Raw genomic sequence first — 13979 nt, 5'->3', positions numbered from 1 at the left:
AGTTTGCAGAGAGCTTAAAACTACTGATAGCTTCTGGTTGCCTAGCGACAAAGCTTTTTAAAGAATCACACTAACAGTAATGATGGTCTTTGCATCCGCACAGCACATCAGGGCTGAGGAAAGGGAGGAGGAAATTGGGTCATTTATATCAAGTTCAAACTCCTAACTGATTGAGCACCAAAATTTACAGCATGAAGAGCTGGAAGAAAGGCTAGGCTGTCCCTAATTAGTCCTAAGTCCTCTTGAAATAGTACATGACAACGCGCATCACAGCACGACATGTCACCTCACTTGTCTTTCCTATCGGCTCTTCATCCTGGAGTCAGAGACAAAGTCCCTGCCGGGGCCCCAGGGCTCCAGGACCGCTCTGACTCCGTCCCTCCAGGCCCGCCCCGACGCGCGCCACACACCTAAGTCCCCGGGCTCTCAGTGCCCGCTGCTCTCACTGCCCTGACACGCATCCCTAGGTGAGCCCAGGACGTTTGACACTGCCTTTCCTTCCAGTTCTGCTCAAACGGGCTTCTCGTGGTGAATCTTCTGACCACCTTACTTAGACCTGTACCTCCCTTCTGAACTCCCCACCCTACTTCCTGTTTTAATTTTCTCCAGCACTCTCGCTCCACCTCACGGCTTACATGGGGGCCCGCAGCCTGCCCTCCCTAGAGTGAATTCCTCGAGGGCGGGGAGGTGATCTGCATCTCGGTCCCAGAACAGGGTCAGGAATCTGATCATTATTGGTAGACTTTGTAGGTGGTATTAGTAACAAAGTGATCAATGGCTGAAAAATAAAAAAAATCCACAACTTAAACGCACACTTGAACGCTACCAAGTTACTCTGAAAATTAAAAAAGAAATAGAGTATACATCTTTGGAACTTTTTTTTCCAATTTTATTTGCCCACTGCCAAAACAAGGAAATGGGTTACCATGGTGATTAGGGGAAAAAAAAAACACAAAAAACTTTTTAGGATAAAGGGGATCGGTGAGGCCAAGTGAGGAACCATCCGAGGAACTAGTAAGCGAGGACAGTAAATTACGCTGTGGGGGCACAAGCTAAAACAGTCAAAGAAACAAGCCAGCTCTAAAGAAGAAACTGCTTTATAGAAAACAGGCCTACCCAGATGAAGGACGGGGGATGCGGGCTAAGAGAGGAAGTGCAGCCAGAAGTGGGAAATCTGAAGCTCAGACGCACAGAAAGGCGATGTCAGCACAGAGACGAGCAGAAATAACAAAGAACAGAGCAGGCAGCTGCAGCGACAATCGGTGGCCAAGGTCGCCGCGAGGGCCCTAAGGACCCCAGGTGGGAAGGGGCTTCCTGGGTTTTATGACCAAGTGTGAGAAAGCAACCTTCCGACAGTTAAGATTCCAGAAATGGAACTAGATGTATGTACTGAGCCATTCCAAAAGGGAGGCAGAGAGCTAACTACGAAACAGTTCAAGTCGATGGGCTTCGACTGACCATCACAAGTGTCTCCATTAGCGTGGAAATCAAATGACATGGGAAGGCCAACGACGTTCAGAGGAAAAGGCGGCCGATTGCGGCCCAGGAGCAAAGGAAACTCCTTCAGGTAACTGTCCCAGCAAAGGAGAACACGGATCAGTGAGCTGCCTGGGCCATGGGAGACAAAGAGAGTCCTGGGGACAGGTAAGGGGCCCGCCACACACACAGGGTCCGTCTCCTCCAGTTCCCTGCAATTCAGAAAAGTGGATCCTGGGGCAGAAAAGTTTATCAGTTGACTTCATTATTAAAAATCACAAGCTGATCGCAAGAAATCTGCAGGGTGAGAAGATAAGGTCTTCCAGGGTAAACTGAACTGACTCCTGCTTGCCTGGATCTACTGGGAGTTACATACAAGGGTGGGGGTTTTCACGAAGGTGGTGTTGAGTCCCCTCCCCCAGAATCGATTATTCAGGACGAAGTGACAGGGAATGAAATGATGCATTAGAAGAAAAGCAAGGCCAGAGAAAGAGGGCGAGGCCAGAAATCGGAGAGCCCCACCGCCCCCCAGGACTGACTCAAAGGCCCAGAAGCAGGTACTAAGGCAACAATCTTCCGACCACACACGCGATCCTGTCAGGGGTGGAAGAGGAGAAGGCTTACACTGACTCGGGATCCTCTCCAGGATGGGAGATTTCTCTTCTGCTACCAGCTGGATTTTTAAAAAGTAGCAAGACACACACACAACTATGTTCCAACACACGCACGGAACATCTCCCAAGGGAAACTAATGAAATGAGCACACGTGCAAGGGCTGGATGCTCGTGGGCCACTGAACACTCTGCCCCGCACACGGGAGGCACTGATCAGTATTTGTTGGGAAAAGGAAAGTTCTCCTTCTGAATCCGTTTTGAAAGGGGACCATCTCTGACGATACTCTGATGGGTAAGTGACTGTGTCCAGATTACACACAGAGCATTTCAGGTTTTTCCTTCCCTTGTCTACTTCAGGACCAGAAATGCGAAGGATAGGGGAGGTAATCAAATAATCGGACAGGCAGTGTCTCCCCAGCCCTCCTCCCCGCAAAGGTCACCCTGGGAAGCATCAGAGCTCGTTACCTCCCAAGGACAACTGGCGTCCTGAGAACCCTTCTCCCAACGTTCGGCTCTTTAAAATAAAACAGGGCAAACTGCAATGAAGGGCAGTTATGCTGTAATGATGACAGGTTTTTTTCTTCTTCTTCTTCTTCAAGTAGTTTGAATGACAGGAGTATTTAGAGAAGCTGAAAATGACATTAAGTTTTCTAAAACACTGAGGAGGCGTGGTTGTGGGACGTCTTTCTTGGCCATGTAGCTGCCACAGTGGTTTATGCCACGACACATTTACAAGGCCTCTCCCAGATGGTGTGGATCTAAAACCCCTCCCCCGTCACCTACTAAATGACAGATTTCAGGGAGCCGTGCACTCAACAGTCAGTCGGAATTTCCACTGACATTCATAATTTCTGGAAATCCTGCGAAATTACCCATAACGTGGTTAAAGAGACTCCCAGGACTCTCAGGCACTAAACGTGGACTTTTTATTAACTGCAAACATAAAAGGCTCACTCAGTAAAATTAATTTTGCACAATTATACAGTGTGAATGCTTAGGATTTTAAACATGGGCTATTAAAAACAATTATTTTGAAGAGTGACATTTACAGTTGCTGAGAAATTGACCCCACTGTGGGTTACAGGGAAGCCTGGAGGTACTGAGTCCTTATCTACGGCTAGAATCCATGCGAGGTCTTTTAACTGAACGCTCGAGCAAACTCTGCAAATAAATATTATCATTCCCCGTTCACAGATAAGCAGAAGGAGGCTTGAGGAAGGTAAGTAACATGCCCAAGTCGACACAACCAGACCTGTGCCATTCCAATTCGAAGCAATGACCTTTCTCCTCCATCCTCCCTTCAGCAGGGGGAAGCATCCTATGTAGAATTGCCCTAAGTGATTCCAAAATATAATATTATCTCTGAAATTTAAGGAGAAAAAAAAAAGAAAACTGCAAATAGAAATGGCCTGTCATAGCCCCAAACTTCGATGACCAGTGAACGATACTTTCTTTCTGAAAGCCCACTCACTACAGGACTTGTGAAAATTGTCACCTGAAGGTAAAAGTCATCTGATATTTGAAGTTGAATTTACCGCTTACCACCCAGATGATTCTGACAAATCCAACACGGTGGCCAGACGTTTGTTTGGAGAAAGTACGTGTGTGCACCTCTCCCTCCTCCATCGCCACCAGCGGCTGGGTCTGGTGGAGACGGGGCAGCAGGGCAAACAGGAGGGCGCAGGGGGATCACGTGCCAACATCTAAGCCGGCCTTATTGAACTGATCATAACACACCCCGTGCAGACCACGTGGAGAGACAAGCACTCGGGGCAGGCCATTCTCCCGGCTGCTGCACACCCCTCACATCTGGACTTCCCCTGGCAGAACCGAGGTCTGCGGTGCTGCTTCTGAACAAAGCTGTTCCTGCCCGTCCCTTGGCTGGTTTGGGCACAGTTCCACTGTCCATCTGCGGGGACCCAGGGGCCCTCTGCCAAGTCCGGAGTAGAGAGCAGGGAGAGAAAGAGGGTCCCTTCTCTTGCCACAGCCTCACTGGCTCCAGGCTCAGAACAAAAGGGTTGCCAAGTTTTGGCCACAAAAGAGCCGCAGCTTTTAGGGGTGCTTTAGGTTTTAATTTTTATCAAACAGAAACACCCTATCTTCAGTTGTCTTGGTTGGCATCCCCGTTCTCCCTCCCACTTGGTTTTCAAATAGTAAGTTCTGGTGGGGTTGAGACTGTTTTCCAGGATGGTCCTGGGTCAAAACAAATCTGGTAAAACCCTGGAGAAGTCTGAGATGAAAGAAATGCCTCAGAACACAAGGGAGCTCAACCTCATTTTGTGGAAAGACTTACAAACACGTGGAGCCACTGCCTACCCCTCCCTGAGGGGACACAGGCTCAGTCTGCAGGGGTGTGCTGGGTGCTGGGTGCTGGGGGTAGAGTGGGCACTGGAGACCACGCTGGACGCACAGGACACGTGTTGTTTCTAAGGACTCAAGATGCCACATGTCGCTCCAGCCCACGGATCTGCAGCGCTAAGACCTCCTGGCGCCACTCAGCTAGGACCCAAATGTCAGGGAACCTGACACCCTACAAAGGGAGCCAGCACGTCCCAACGGGCGCTCATGTCTCCTGCGTCTGGTCATGCCCACGCTCCTGGGCACACAGGCCCCGCTCTGCTGGACCACGCTCTCAGTCCCTCCCTCCCCCTTGCTCCTGCAGCCACACCAATGATGTACCGGGATCTTCCATTCAGCGCAGCCCTTGAGTGCTTGCTGTCTGCCCAGTGAATCCATTGCCTAGCTTAGCAAGAAAGGGAATTCTTATTTTCTCAGCACCAGAGCCTCCATTTCCCAGCACGTAATCACCACTGTTTCTTCAACCTCATTCTAATGATAAGGAATCTTTTATGTATCAGGTACTGTGCAAAGTACCTTGCGCGCATTATCTCCTTTCATCCCCCTGCATTAGGAATGACTGTTGTGTGCATTTTACAGATAGAGATTTTGAAGCCAGTCCTCAACGGGCTGGAACGCAGACCCTGGCCCACGTGCCTGCAGAGGCCCCTCCCCGCTCCGCCCGCTGCCTGGAGGCTGTACTCGCAGGTGCGGGCCCCCACCTTGGGCTCTAGTGGAAGGAGCACGGGTTTGGGGTTTTCAGACAGATGTGGTTTCAACTCCTGGTTCTGTCTCATGGTTTGAGAAAGTCACTGTCTCAGCCTAAATGTTCCTGTTTATGAAATGGGCATAATAGAATCTGGTCACTGTCAGGATTAAATGAAAAAAGTACCCACAAAGGTGCCAGGGGAGCGCCTACCCCACATCAGCTGTTCGTTGCCTACCTTCTCTCGCCTAGCAGCACGAGGCTTCTGACATTTATTTTTGGTGGGGGAAAAAGGCACAAACCCTGAATGGTAAGCAGACGGAAATAGTACTGAATCCTTCGACGGGCGCTTCTTTCCTGAGGTAAGTGGAGGAGAGCGGGGAGAAAGGACGGTCACCTGTGAATGATGCTCCCAGTCAGACTGGGACGCTTCTTTTTCCTGCCTCTCCTGCCCCTCCGCTCCTGCAGCTCAGCCTTCCGTCCGTCTGACCCAACCTACCAGGCTCCCTTTTTCCCCAGGCCCCCAGTGTCTACATCCCAGTCTGACAAAGTGCTAATCAGATTAACAAGTCAGTGAACTGGAATTAACATATGTGCATTTTAAAGAGCTGTTTTAAGGGGACGCTCTCCTCTGCTTTTGTTTATTTTGAGTATTGCTGCTAAAGGCGGTTGCTCCCAAGCTTAGCAGAGGAGAAACACCCCCTGGTAGGGGATGAGGGTAAGTCCAGGTCTCAGGGGTCCTGTCAGGGATGGGGCTTTAGGGCCTCTGGCCACATCCCTGGAAGGCGGGAGAGCAATGGCCACGTGTTTTCTCAATTCAGGAGAGAAAACACGTGGACCCTCACAGAGGGTAGGGGCCGGGTGGCCAGAATTTCGAGACCACTTTCTTGTAGACTTCAGTGTTCTGCCGAGGAAATAAGTTTAAGATAGTTTGTGTCTAGAAAGAAAAGTCTGGCACTCACAGAGGAACCACAGCCCACAAAACTGAACAGATTAGGTAAGTAAATACAGCATGAAGCAGGAGGAAACAGCCATTCTTTACGGACAAATTTAAAAGTCAATGACCTAAACTATTAACGGCAATAAAAGAAAAAAAAATACCACAATGTGTTTTTTTTTGTTAAATTCAAGTAGCTAATTGTTCTTTTCAGGTCGTGTAATTAATGTCCCAAATGAAAAGGAAACGTAAAAAGCTCCATCATTTGAAATACATTGGAATAATGCTCAATGTCAGCGCATTTCCCCTTCATTTTAATGAAGCCCCTTTTATCAGTCCTGATTTCTGGGAGGAACTGCTTCTAATTTCAAGTGCTTCTGATGAAATACACTTGAAAACTGTATGAAATATTCTTATTTTGAATATATTTAGAAAGAAGAACTTATTTATCTTTTTGGCAAAAAAAAAAATTGGAACGGGTACCAGATTTTATTCATGACGACAAGGCAGTGAATTTTGTATCTTTACACAAATCTAAGAATGACTGAGTGGTGCCAAAATTTAGCTAAAAGCTAGTGGTCTGTGGGGGATCCAAAGCAAGACAATGGGGAACTTCTGAAATGCTTTACCAAGCCCATCCTCCTGTTACTATTTCTGCTGTGACTATTGCTACAATTGTTAACATTCAGTTAAATCTTGTAGCTGAGATTAAGGCCTTGCTAACTGAACTCCATCAAGGGAAAAGCAGCCAGTCACTTCATCTGGTTTGCAGTTTTGTGGGGGGGAGAGGGGAGGTAATTAGGTTTCTTTCTTTCTTTCTTTTTAACGGAGGTGCTGGGGGTTGAACCCAGAACCTCGTGCACGCTAAGCTGAGCTAAACCTTCAACCCCTGAGCTAAACCCTCCCCGCTTTCATCTGATGTCCTGTTACCAGTAACAAATACCTGTACACACTGTCTTTCCAGGGGATTCCGACATCTTCTGAGTCAGCTGTTTCTCAACAGGACTGGTGAGCGTGGAAACACCTCCTACAAAAGAGCTTCTTGTGAGCGGCATGAATGTCTCATGGCAAGAAATCTTCCACCAACAAATTAAAAACGGGCCCCTTCTAGTCACAGCTTCTATTTCAGTATCAGTTGGAACAGTTAAGTACCTGGGATGACTGAGGAGATGACAGTTGGTGCGGAAAAACTTTTCCTTAGTGGGATAAACAGAAATACGAGGTTTCAACACCGGAACGGGCAGTCGGTTGGAACAATTAAACTAGGTCGTGTGCAGAAGGTTGGGAAGTTCTTGCTTTTGGTCAAAATACCATGATTATGAAATTACAGTGGTGAAGAAGATCACAGTGTTTCCACAACAGTCTAGTTAAAAGCAAGGGACTCCAATCACAAAGGTATTCTTATTTTTATACCGTAATTTCAAAAAATAGATTTACTTTGTATATACAGAACGGGCATTTTTAAGGAAGGTGCAAACTACGTTTTAAAAATGAAATAATGGCTCCCCTGCTTTGTGGTCTTGTTTTACAGATGTTTTATCTTCACTTGTGATGTATCTTCAACTCACACTGATTTACAAGATTTTTTTTTTCTGCAAGTTTTTCTGTATCTCAGCTTGTATGTCAAATAGCTCATGATTTGTGAGCGCAAACACGCAGCCCCATGCACGCCTCTGGTCTGCAGGCAGTTACTCCCTGAACCCCCACCTGGTCAGCCCTGACTGTGCCTCACTTCTTCAATCAAGGTCCCCCTTACCTTAGCCAGAGGGACCTCCTGTGATACTGATGCGCAGAAGAAAGTAAAGAAAAAGAAAATGAAGCAGCAGACGCCGCTGGTGCTGAGGTCCTGGATTTGCGGTAGTTACTCTCATGGAGCTGACCAGACTGGTTCCATGGGAGTGAAACCCTTAAACTCCCGTGTGAAGGACGAAAATGCCCCTCGGTCAGGAGTTGAACTCAGTGCTGAACCTATGATCTCACTTCATCTTCCACCAGCTCTTGAGGGTAACACCTCCAGGCCACAGACACGGAAACTGGATCTTTCTTGCGAGGTCACAAGCTGATAAAGTGAGAGATGGGTTTGAACCCAGGTCTGTCTGGTCCCACTCACTGAACTCACCAAGGGCTTTTGCGATGACTGTTTATATGTCAGTCTCCTCCAGTGGATGCGAGGACCACATTATCCATCTCCATGTTGAGAAAATAAAAAAATTATTTATTTATTTATTTTTATTTTTTCCAATCACAGAGTGTAACCATCAGGAGAGACAGCGAGCCTCCTTCTTCTAAAAAGACTCTACAGCATGGTTGCTGGAGATGCAGTTAAGGATACGGACACAGAGTGAGTCCCTTCTCAAAGCCCTGGAGTTTCTTAAAAGCCAGGCTGCTTCTGGTGGTGGATTCTCCTACGGAGTTTCTGGTGAACGACCCACTCAGGCTTATGCCAAAATGTGACTTTTTGAAAGCAACAATTACACCATCAATTTAATAACACTTTTAGGTCCTGACTTAAAGTAGTTTTTTTTTTTATGGTGAGCAAAAATGAAAAAAAAATCATAATTAAGGTTTTTTAGAATTTTAGATATATAATACATATTTCCCAGATATTTTGAATCCTATTCCACCTGCTTCCAAAACTGAGGTCACTGAAGAACATTAGAACTGAATGAAAAAGTCTGAAAATGCCGAAAGAATTTCTAAATTCCTTATGTGGCAGGTCCTGCCCCTTTAGGAAACTTGACAGAACATCTGAATTCTCCTTTTCTGGGTGGTGGTGGGGTGCTCCTTGGGGACACCAGATAAACTGCATAACATGTAAGAAGCAGGGTAGAGGTCTGGCTTCAGTCCTTTCATTTATTACTGGGATGAGGCTGAGCACGATGATAATTTTTACCAGCCTTAATTTCCCCATTTTACCAAGAGACGATCAGACCAGATCATCATTTCTCAAAGTATGGTCTACAAAGCCCAGAGAGGGTCCTGGCACTCTTTTCCATACTAATAATAAGATGTCACTTGCCTCTTCTACCTCGTCGACCTCTGAACGTGCTGCATGGATGGGGCAGAGGGGGTAATTGGGTAAAACTGCATTGGTACCTTAGCCTGAAACAGCTGGGGATCAACAGACACACACTACTATATGTAAAATAAACACCAAGGACCTCTTGTACAGCACAGGGAACCATATTCAATTTCTTACAATAACATATACTGAAAAAGAATCTGAAAAGAAAAAAGTAAACATATATAATTGAATCACTTTGCTGTACACCTGAAACTAACATTGTAAATCAACTACATTTCAATAAAAACGTAACAAAATAAAAAGTATGAACAATGTTAGTTAAAACAAAAGGCCTCTCCCTGCAGTTGTCTTCTCTGCCAGCTCGCACCCTCCGGAGAACAACACAAAAGCAGGAAAAATCTTAGTTTCATTAAACCTCGATGCTTAGGTGCCTTTTTAAAATGCTGTGCGATGGCAGGGTGCACGCCCCCAGAGGTCTCCCGCCATGTCCTGGGGCATGATAGTGCCCCGAGGACAGGCACTTGTGCGATGGTTTGAGTGGCAAAGCTGAACTGGCTGCATTTTCAGGGAATAACTGTCTTTACTTGAAAGAATGTCTGACAGACACGTGTTGAAACAGTCCACTTAGACTTGGGTAATCAGCAGACACGTTCTCAAAAGTGAACGAAGGGCTTGCCATCATGAGAAAAAACATCTGACGGTATCCACTGCCATAGACAAAAACCATTCTTTCGAGCAGCATCACAGTTTTGGAAAACTTGGATCCATCACCAGGAGCTTGAAGGTTCCTGATTTTTCAGATGAGACTGGTGGTTACTCTAAGAAGTACGGTTTTAAAAGTGTTATATAAAATGACATATGTAGAAAATCTGCATAATTCAGTGAAATAATGTTTTCTAAAAGACCAGTGACATTGTGTGGATGGGGGAAAGACTCAAGCTTAAGACAGAGCAAAATGTAACAGAACACAAGACATACATTGACGTGGTTTCCAATTTCACGTTACAACTAAACTTCCAGCTGTTAACTGACTGGTTTACACTCCTTTATAGCTCTCTGACACGTTTTGGTGTAGCAGCAGAGAAAAATAGCCACAATTATCTGAAAAGGCTATTAAAATATTCCCTCCTTTTCCAGTTGCTGTAAAGCTGGATTTTCTTCAAATACTTCAACCAGCATACTGGATGCAGGACCAGGTGTGACACTCCAACCGTTTTCAATGAAGCCAGACTTGAAAGATTTGCAAAAAATGTAAATCAATGCTAGCCTTCTCACTCATTTTTCGGAAAATACAGCCAATTACATAAAGTATGTCATTTACGTTAAGCTGTAGTGAGATTATTGTTACTTTAAAACAAATTCACAAATACATATTTTTTTCAGTTTATGATCACAAAACATGGTAAATCCCAAAAGATAGAATTGACATAAATATTCTTTGGAATATCTGGAATCTCCAAATATTCTCTGCAGTCCTCAACAGTTTTCAAGAGCAGGGGTGGGTACAGCTCAGTGGTAGAGCGCTTGCTTAGCATGCATGAGGTCCTGGATTCAATTCCAGAATGTTTTCTTTAAAAAAAATGCATTCAAAATCATTTAAAGCTATTTTATCAAAACCAAAATAATCATTAGTTGCTGTTTCTAATGTAAGTTGGACGTTGGAACTTCTGTAAATGTTTTTAGGATTTTGGTGCCAATTAATTTAAAGAACAATGTGTTTGGGGGGTGGGTATAGCTCAATGGTAGAGCGCGTGATTAGCCTGGAAGAGGTCCTGGGTTCAATCCCCAGTACCTCCATTAAAAAAATTACAAAATCCCCCCAAAGCCTGTCATTCAACACATTAAAAAAGAAGAATACGTTTATTCTGTTAAAAGCATCTAGATTTATGAATATCCATTCCTATTTGTGTTAGACTTTTACAGACAAAAACTGCCTAGCCAGTCCTCTTGGCTTGCATAACATCCTAAATACCCTGTCAAACTCCTTTGCTTTTATTCTGCTCACTCATCCCACCAACCATCTGCATAAACAAAGATGTAAGCACCTGCTGCATGGCAGACGGTCTCTTGGGCAGATGTTTCCAACCTTGGGCTCGTGTCACTGGGGCTGGATACATTATTTGAACAGATGTACATAATCTGAAAGTGTTGGGTCCCATGGTGAGATGTCTCCAACTGCTTGCTATCAAAGTACATAAATGCTATTTGCACCTGCATTTATGTTAATGATATAAAGGCAGCAGGGACTCTGACAAATTGAGATGTGATGCTATGAAATGTATTTACATGGTTAATTGGACTTTCTCAGATTCTGCTGCTGCATGGCCACACTGACATTGATCCAGGCCAAGTAGATGAGCTCATTAGTAGCCTGCCTTTTTAAAAAATTTTATTTTTTATTGAAGTCAGTTGATTTACAATGTTCGTTTCAGGTGTACAACAATCACAGAAGAAAAAGACAAGGAATCCAAATCAGAGAAGCAGCAGTAACACTGTCACTGTTTGCAGATGACATGACACGATACATGGAAAATCCCAAACATGCTACCAGTAGCCTGCTTTTTAAACAGTGTAAATATGGTAAATGTTTCAAACAACGAAAATACTCATAAGCTGAATTTACTAATAAGAACATTCCAAAGTCTAGTATTTTAGCTCAAATAGGAGAATAACTTCCAGTATGAGGTCTACCTGGTAAGTTTTAGGCCACTCCAGTCATTCCCATTTTGTTCTAGAGGGAAACTTCCACAGGTATGTGTGTGTTTTCCATTTGTATTTCTGTCAACAGCATACCATACTAATAATCATAGCAGTATTTTTCAGAGTTATTACATTGGAAAGTTCTAATTTCCAACATTAAGGAGTTAACCAAAACCAGCTTGAAAATGTCAATCTGTACTTGGTCTGCAACATAAAAAGGTACCCGAAGTCCAAGAACAGCATTTACACCACTAGTTACGATCAAAATGTTTCCATATGGTGTCACATATTTAGAAACATAATATTTTGGTAATGCATAGGGAATGCTCCCCCCCCCGCCCCCGTAATGGGGTCACAAAGCCATGTTAACCACTAAATGCAAAGCATCAAATTACAGTGCTTCTCCTGGCTACTGTGCAGTAAACACGAGTGCTGAAGAGCCAAAGAATTCACAGTAACGGTTGTCTTTGTAGCTTCACTGAGCTAAGAACTTGTGGTCGCTTTCCAATAATATATTTATTACTTCATTAACTTGACATTGATACTATCAACTACACACAGAGTTATTATGTCTGAGTTCCACAGTAAGTCTTATTCTGCAAATTGTTCTGAGATTTATATTGTGCTCTAAGAGTTTACAAAGCGCCTTCATAAACAGCGGATCCTCACTTGCCGATTCTGTACTTGTGAATTCACCTGCTTGCTAAAACGTATTTGCCACCCCCCCGATCCATAGTGGTGGCCCTTTCGTGGTCATTTGTGGACAGGCACAGGCAAAGAACATCCTGCTCCCGGCAGCGGTTGGCGCTCTGCCTCGTTTCACCTCTCGTGCTATAAACAAATGCCCTTTTTGTTGTCTATTTAGGGCCACATTTTTTATGGGGGTAGTTTTCTCCTTTTGTTAGTGATTTCACTGTTTAACAAAACCCTCAAGCATAGTGCTGACATGCTGTCCAGCATTCCTAAGCATAAAAAGACTGTGGTGGGCCTTTCGGAAAAAATACACCTGCTAGATAAGCTTTGTTCAGGGTTGAGTTATAATGTGTCTGTGGGTTTAGTTAATGCTAAGGAATCAATAAGATACATGAAATGAGGCATCTTTAAACAGAAATATACGTAAAACTAGGTTATGTAATGACAGGTGACATGACCAGAGGCTCACAGGAACCTCACCGTGCATCTCTTCTAGAACAGTGGTTCAGTAATCGCTAATTCAGTGTTCGTGGTGACTTTACAGAATGTGACAACTGTGAATGATGAGACTCCTCTGTACCTTATCTCATTTCACTGTTTCAGGGCAAGAATTATTACCCCCATTTCAAAGATGAAGGGACTAACTGGGCTCCCTGATTTAGCCAAGACCACAGAGCCCAGAGAGAAGGGCGGAAGAATAACGAGAGCTCAGCTGTCCTGCTCTTAGTTCCGTGGTCTTTCCCCCGACCCAGGGGGGAGGTGGGGAGAGACGGAAAACAGGAAGGGTTAGGAAACAGCTCCAAGACCACGTTCGAAAGAGCAAGACTGCAGTTAGATAACAAGACAGCAAATCATTTTGAGGTTAAATCCTCATAAAAAGTAAACTCCTGCTTGGACAGGCAGCCTGGTTTTATTCGCTGAAACTGAGCTGTAAGAGACAAGAACTTAGTTTGCTTTTCCTTTTGCCCGTTTGCTCCTTGCTCATGCGTCTCCAAAGGCAATAGGTATTTGCTAAATGAATGCAGACTCGAGAACTTCAGCTTGGTGTTTCATTAAAAAACAAAAATTACAATGTCTTCAAAAAAATGTTTGAGAGTAAAGCACTTTCAACAAAATCTAGTATGTATTTGAGAACCCACTACATGCCAGGGTGCTTTAAAAGCCTGCCAGAGACAGTAAAGTCATTGAGAGGTTTACAGAGTACCTGGTACTAAGAGTCTAAAATAAGTAAGATCATTTTCCTAAACTTAAAAACTATGAATACTAACTAGCTACCCTAAGTGTTCCTTGAGGTCTAAAATGATATATATTCACTACTACCAAAATGTTTATGTCAGTAAGATGTAAGGACATCATTTTTTTTGTAGGGGGTAGGTAATTAGGTTTTTTCTTTTCTAATGGAGGTGCTGGGGATTGAACCCAGGACCTCATGCACACTAAGCATGTGCTCTAGCACTGAACCATACCCTCCCGCCTAGGACATATTTTTAT

The 13979-nt window shown here is 44.5% G+C and overlaps 1 protein-coding gene across 4 annotated transcripts in view; it reads right to left on the bottom strand.

Moving 5' to 3' along the window:
• The window catches only part of ZNF438 (zinc finger protein 438), a 147220-nt gene that overhangs the window by 9553 nt on the left and 123688 nt on the right, over positions 1 to 13979 (bottom strand). For 3 of the 4 annotated variants that reach the window (XM_072954945.1, XM_072954942.1, XM_072954944.1), the window contains exon 5: positions 7014 to 7097. The exons of the other annotated variant lie outside the window; for it this stretch is intronic. In XM_072954945.1, the coding sequence (XP_072811046.1) occupies positions 7014 to 7097 (84 nt within the window). The remainder of the gene's footprint in view (positions 1 to 7013; positions 7098 to 13979) is intronic. 4 annotated transcript variants of the gene reach the window in all.

This window comes from Vicugna pacos, chromosome 35, assembly GCF_048564905.1.
Source record: "Vicugna pacos chromosome 35, VicPac4, whole genome shotgun sequence".
In the NCBI taxonomy this organism is placed as follows: domain Eukaryota; kingdom Metazoa; phylum Chordata; class Mammalia; order Artiodactyla; family Camelidae; genus Vicugna; species Vicugna pacos.
Note: the sequence above shows the minus strand (reverse complement) of the source record. Positions and strands in the feature narration are given on the sequence as shown.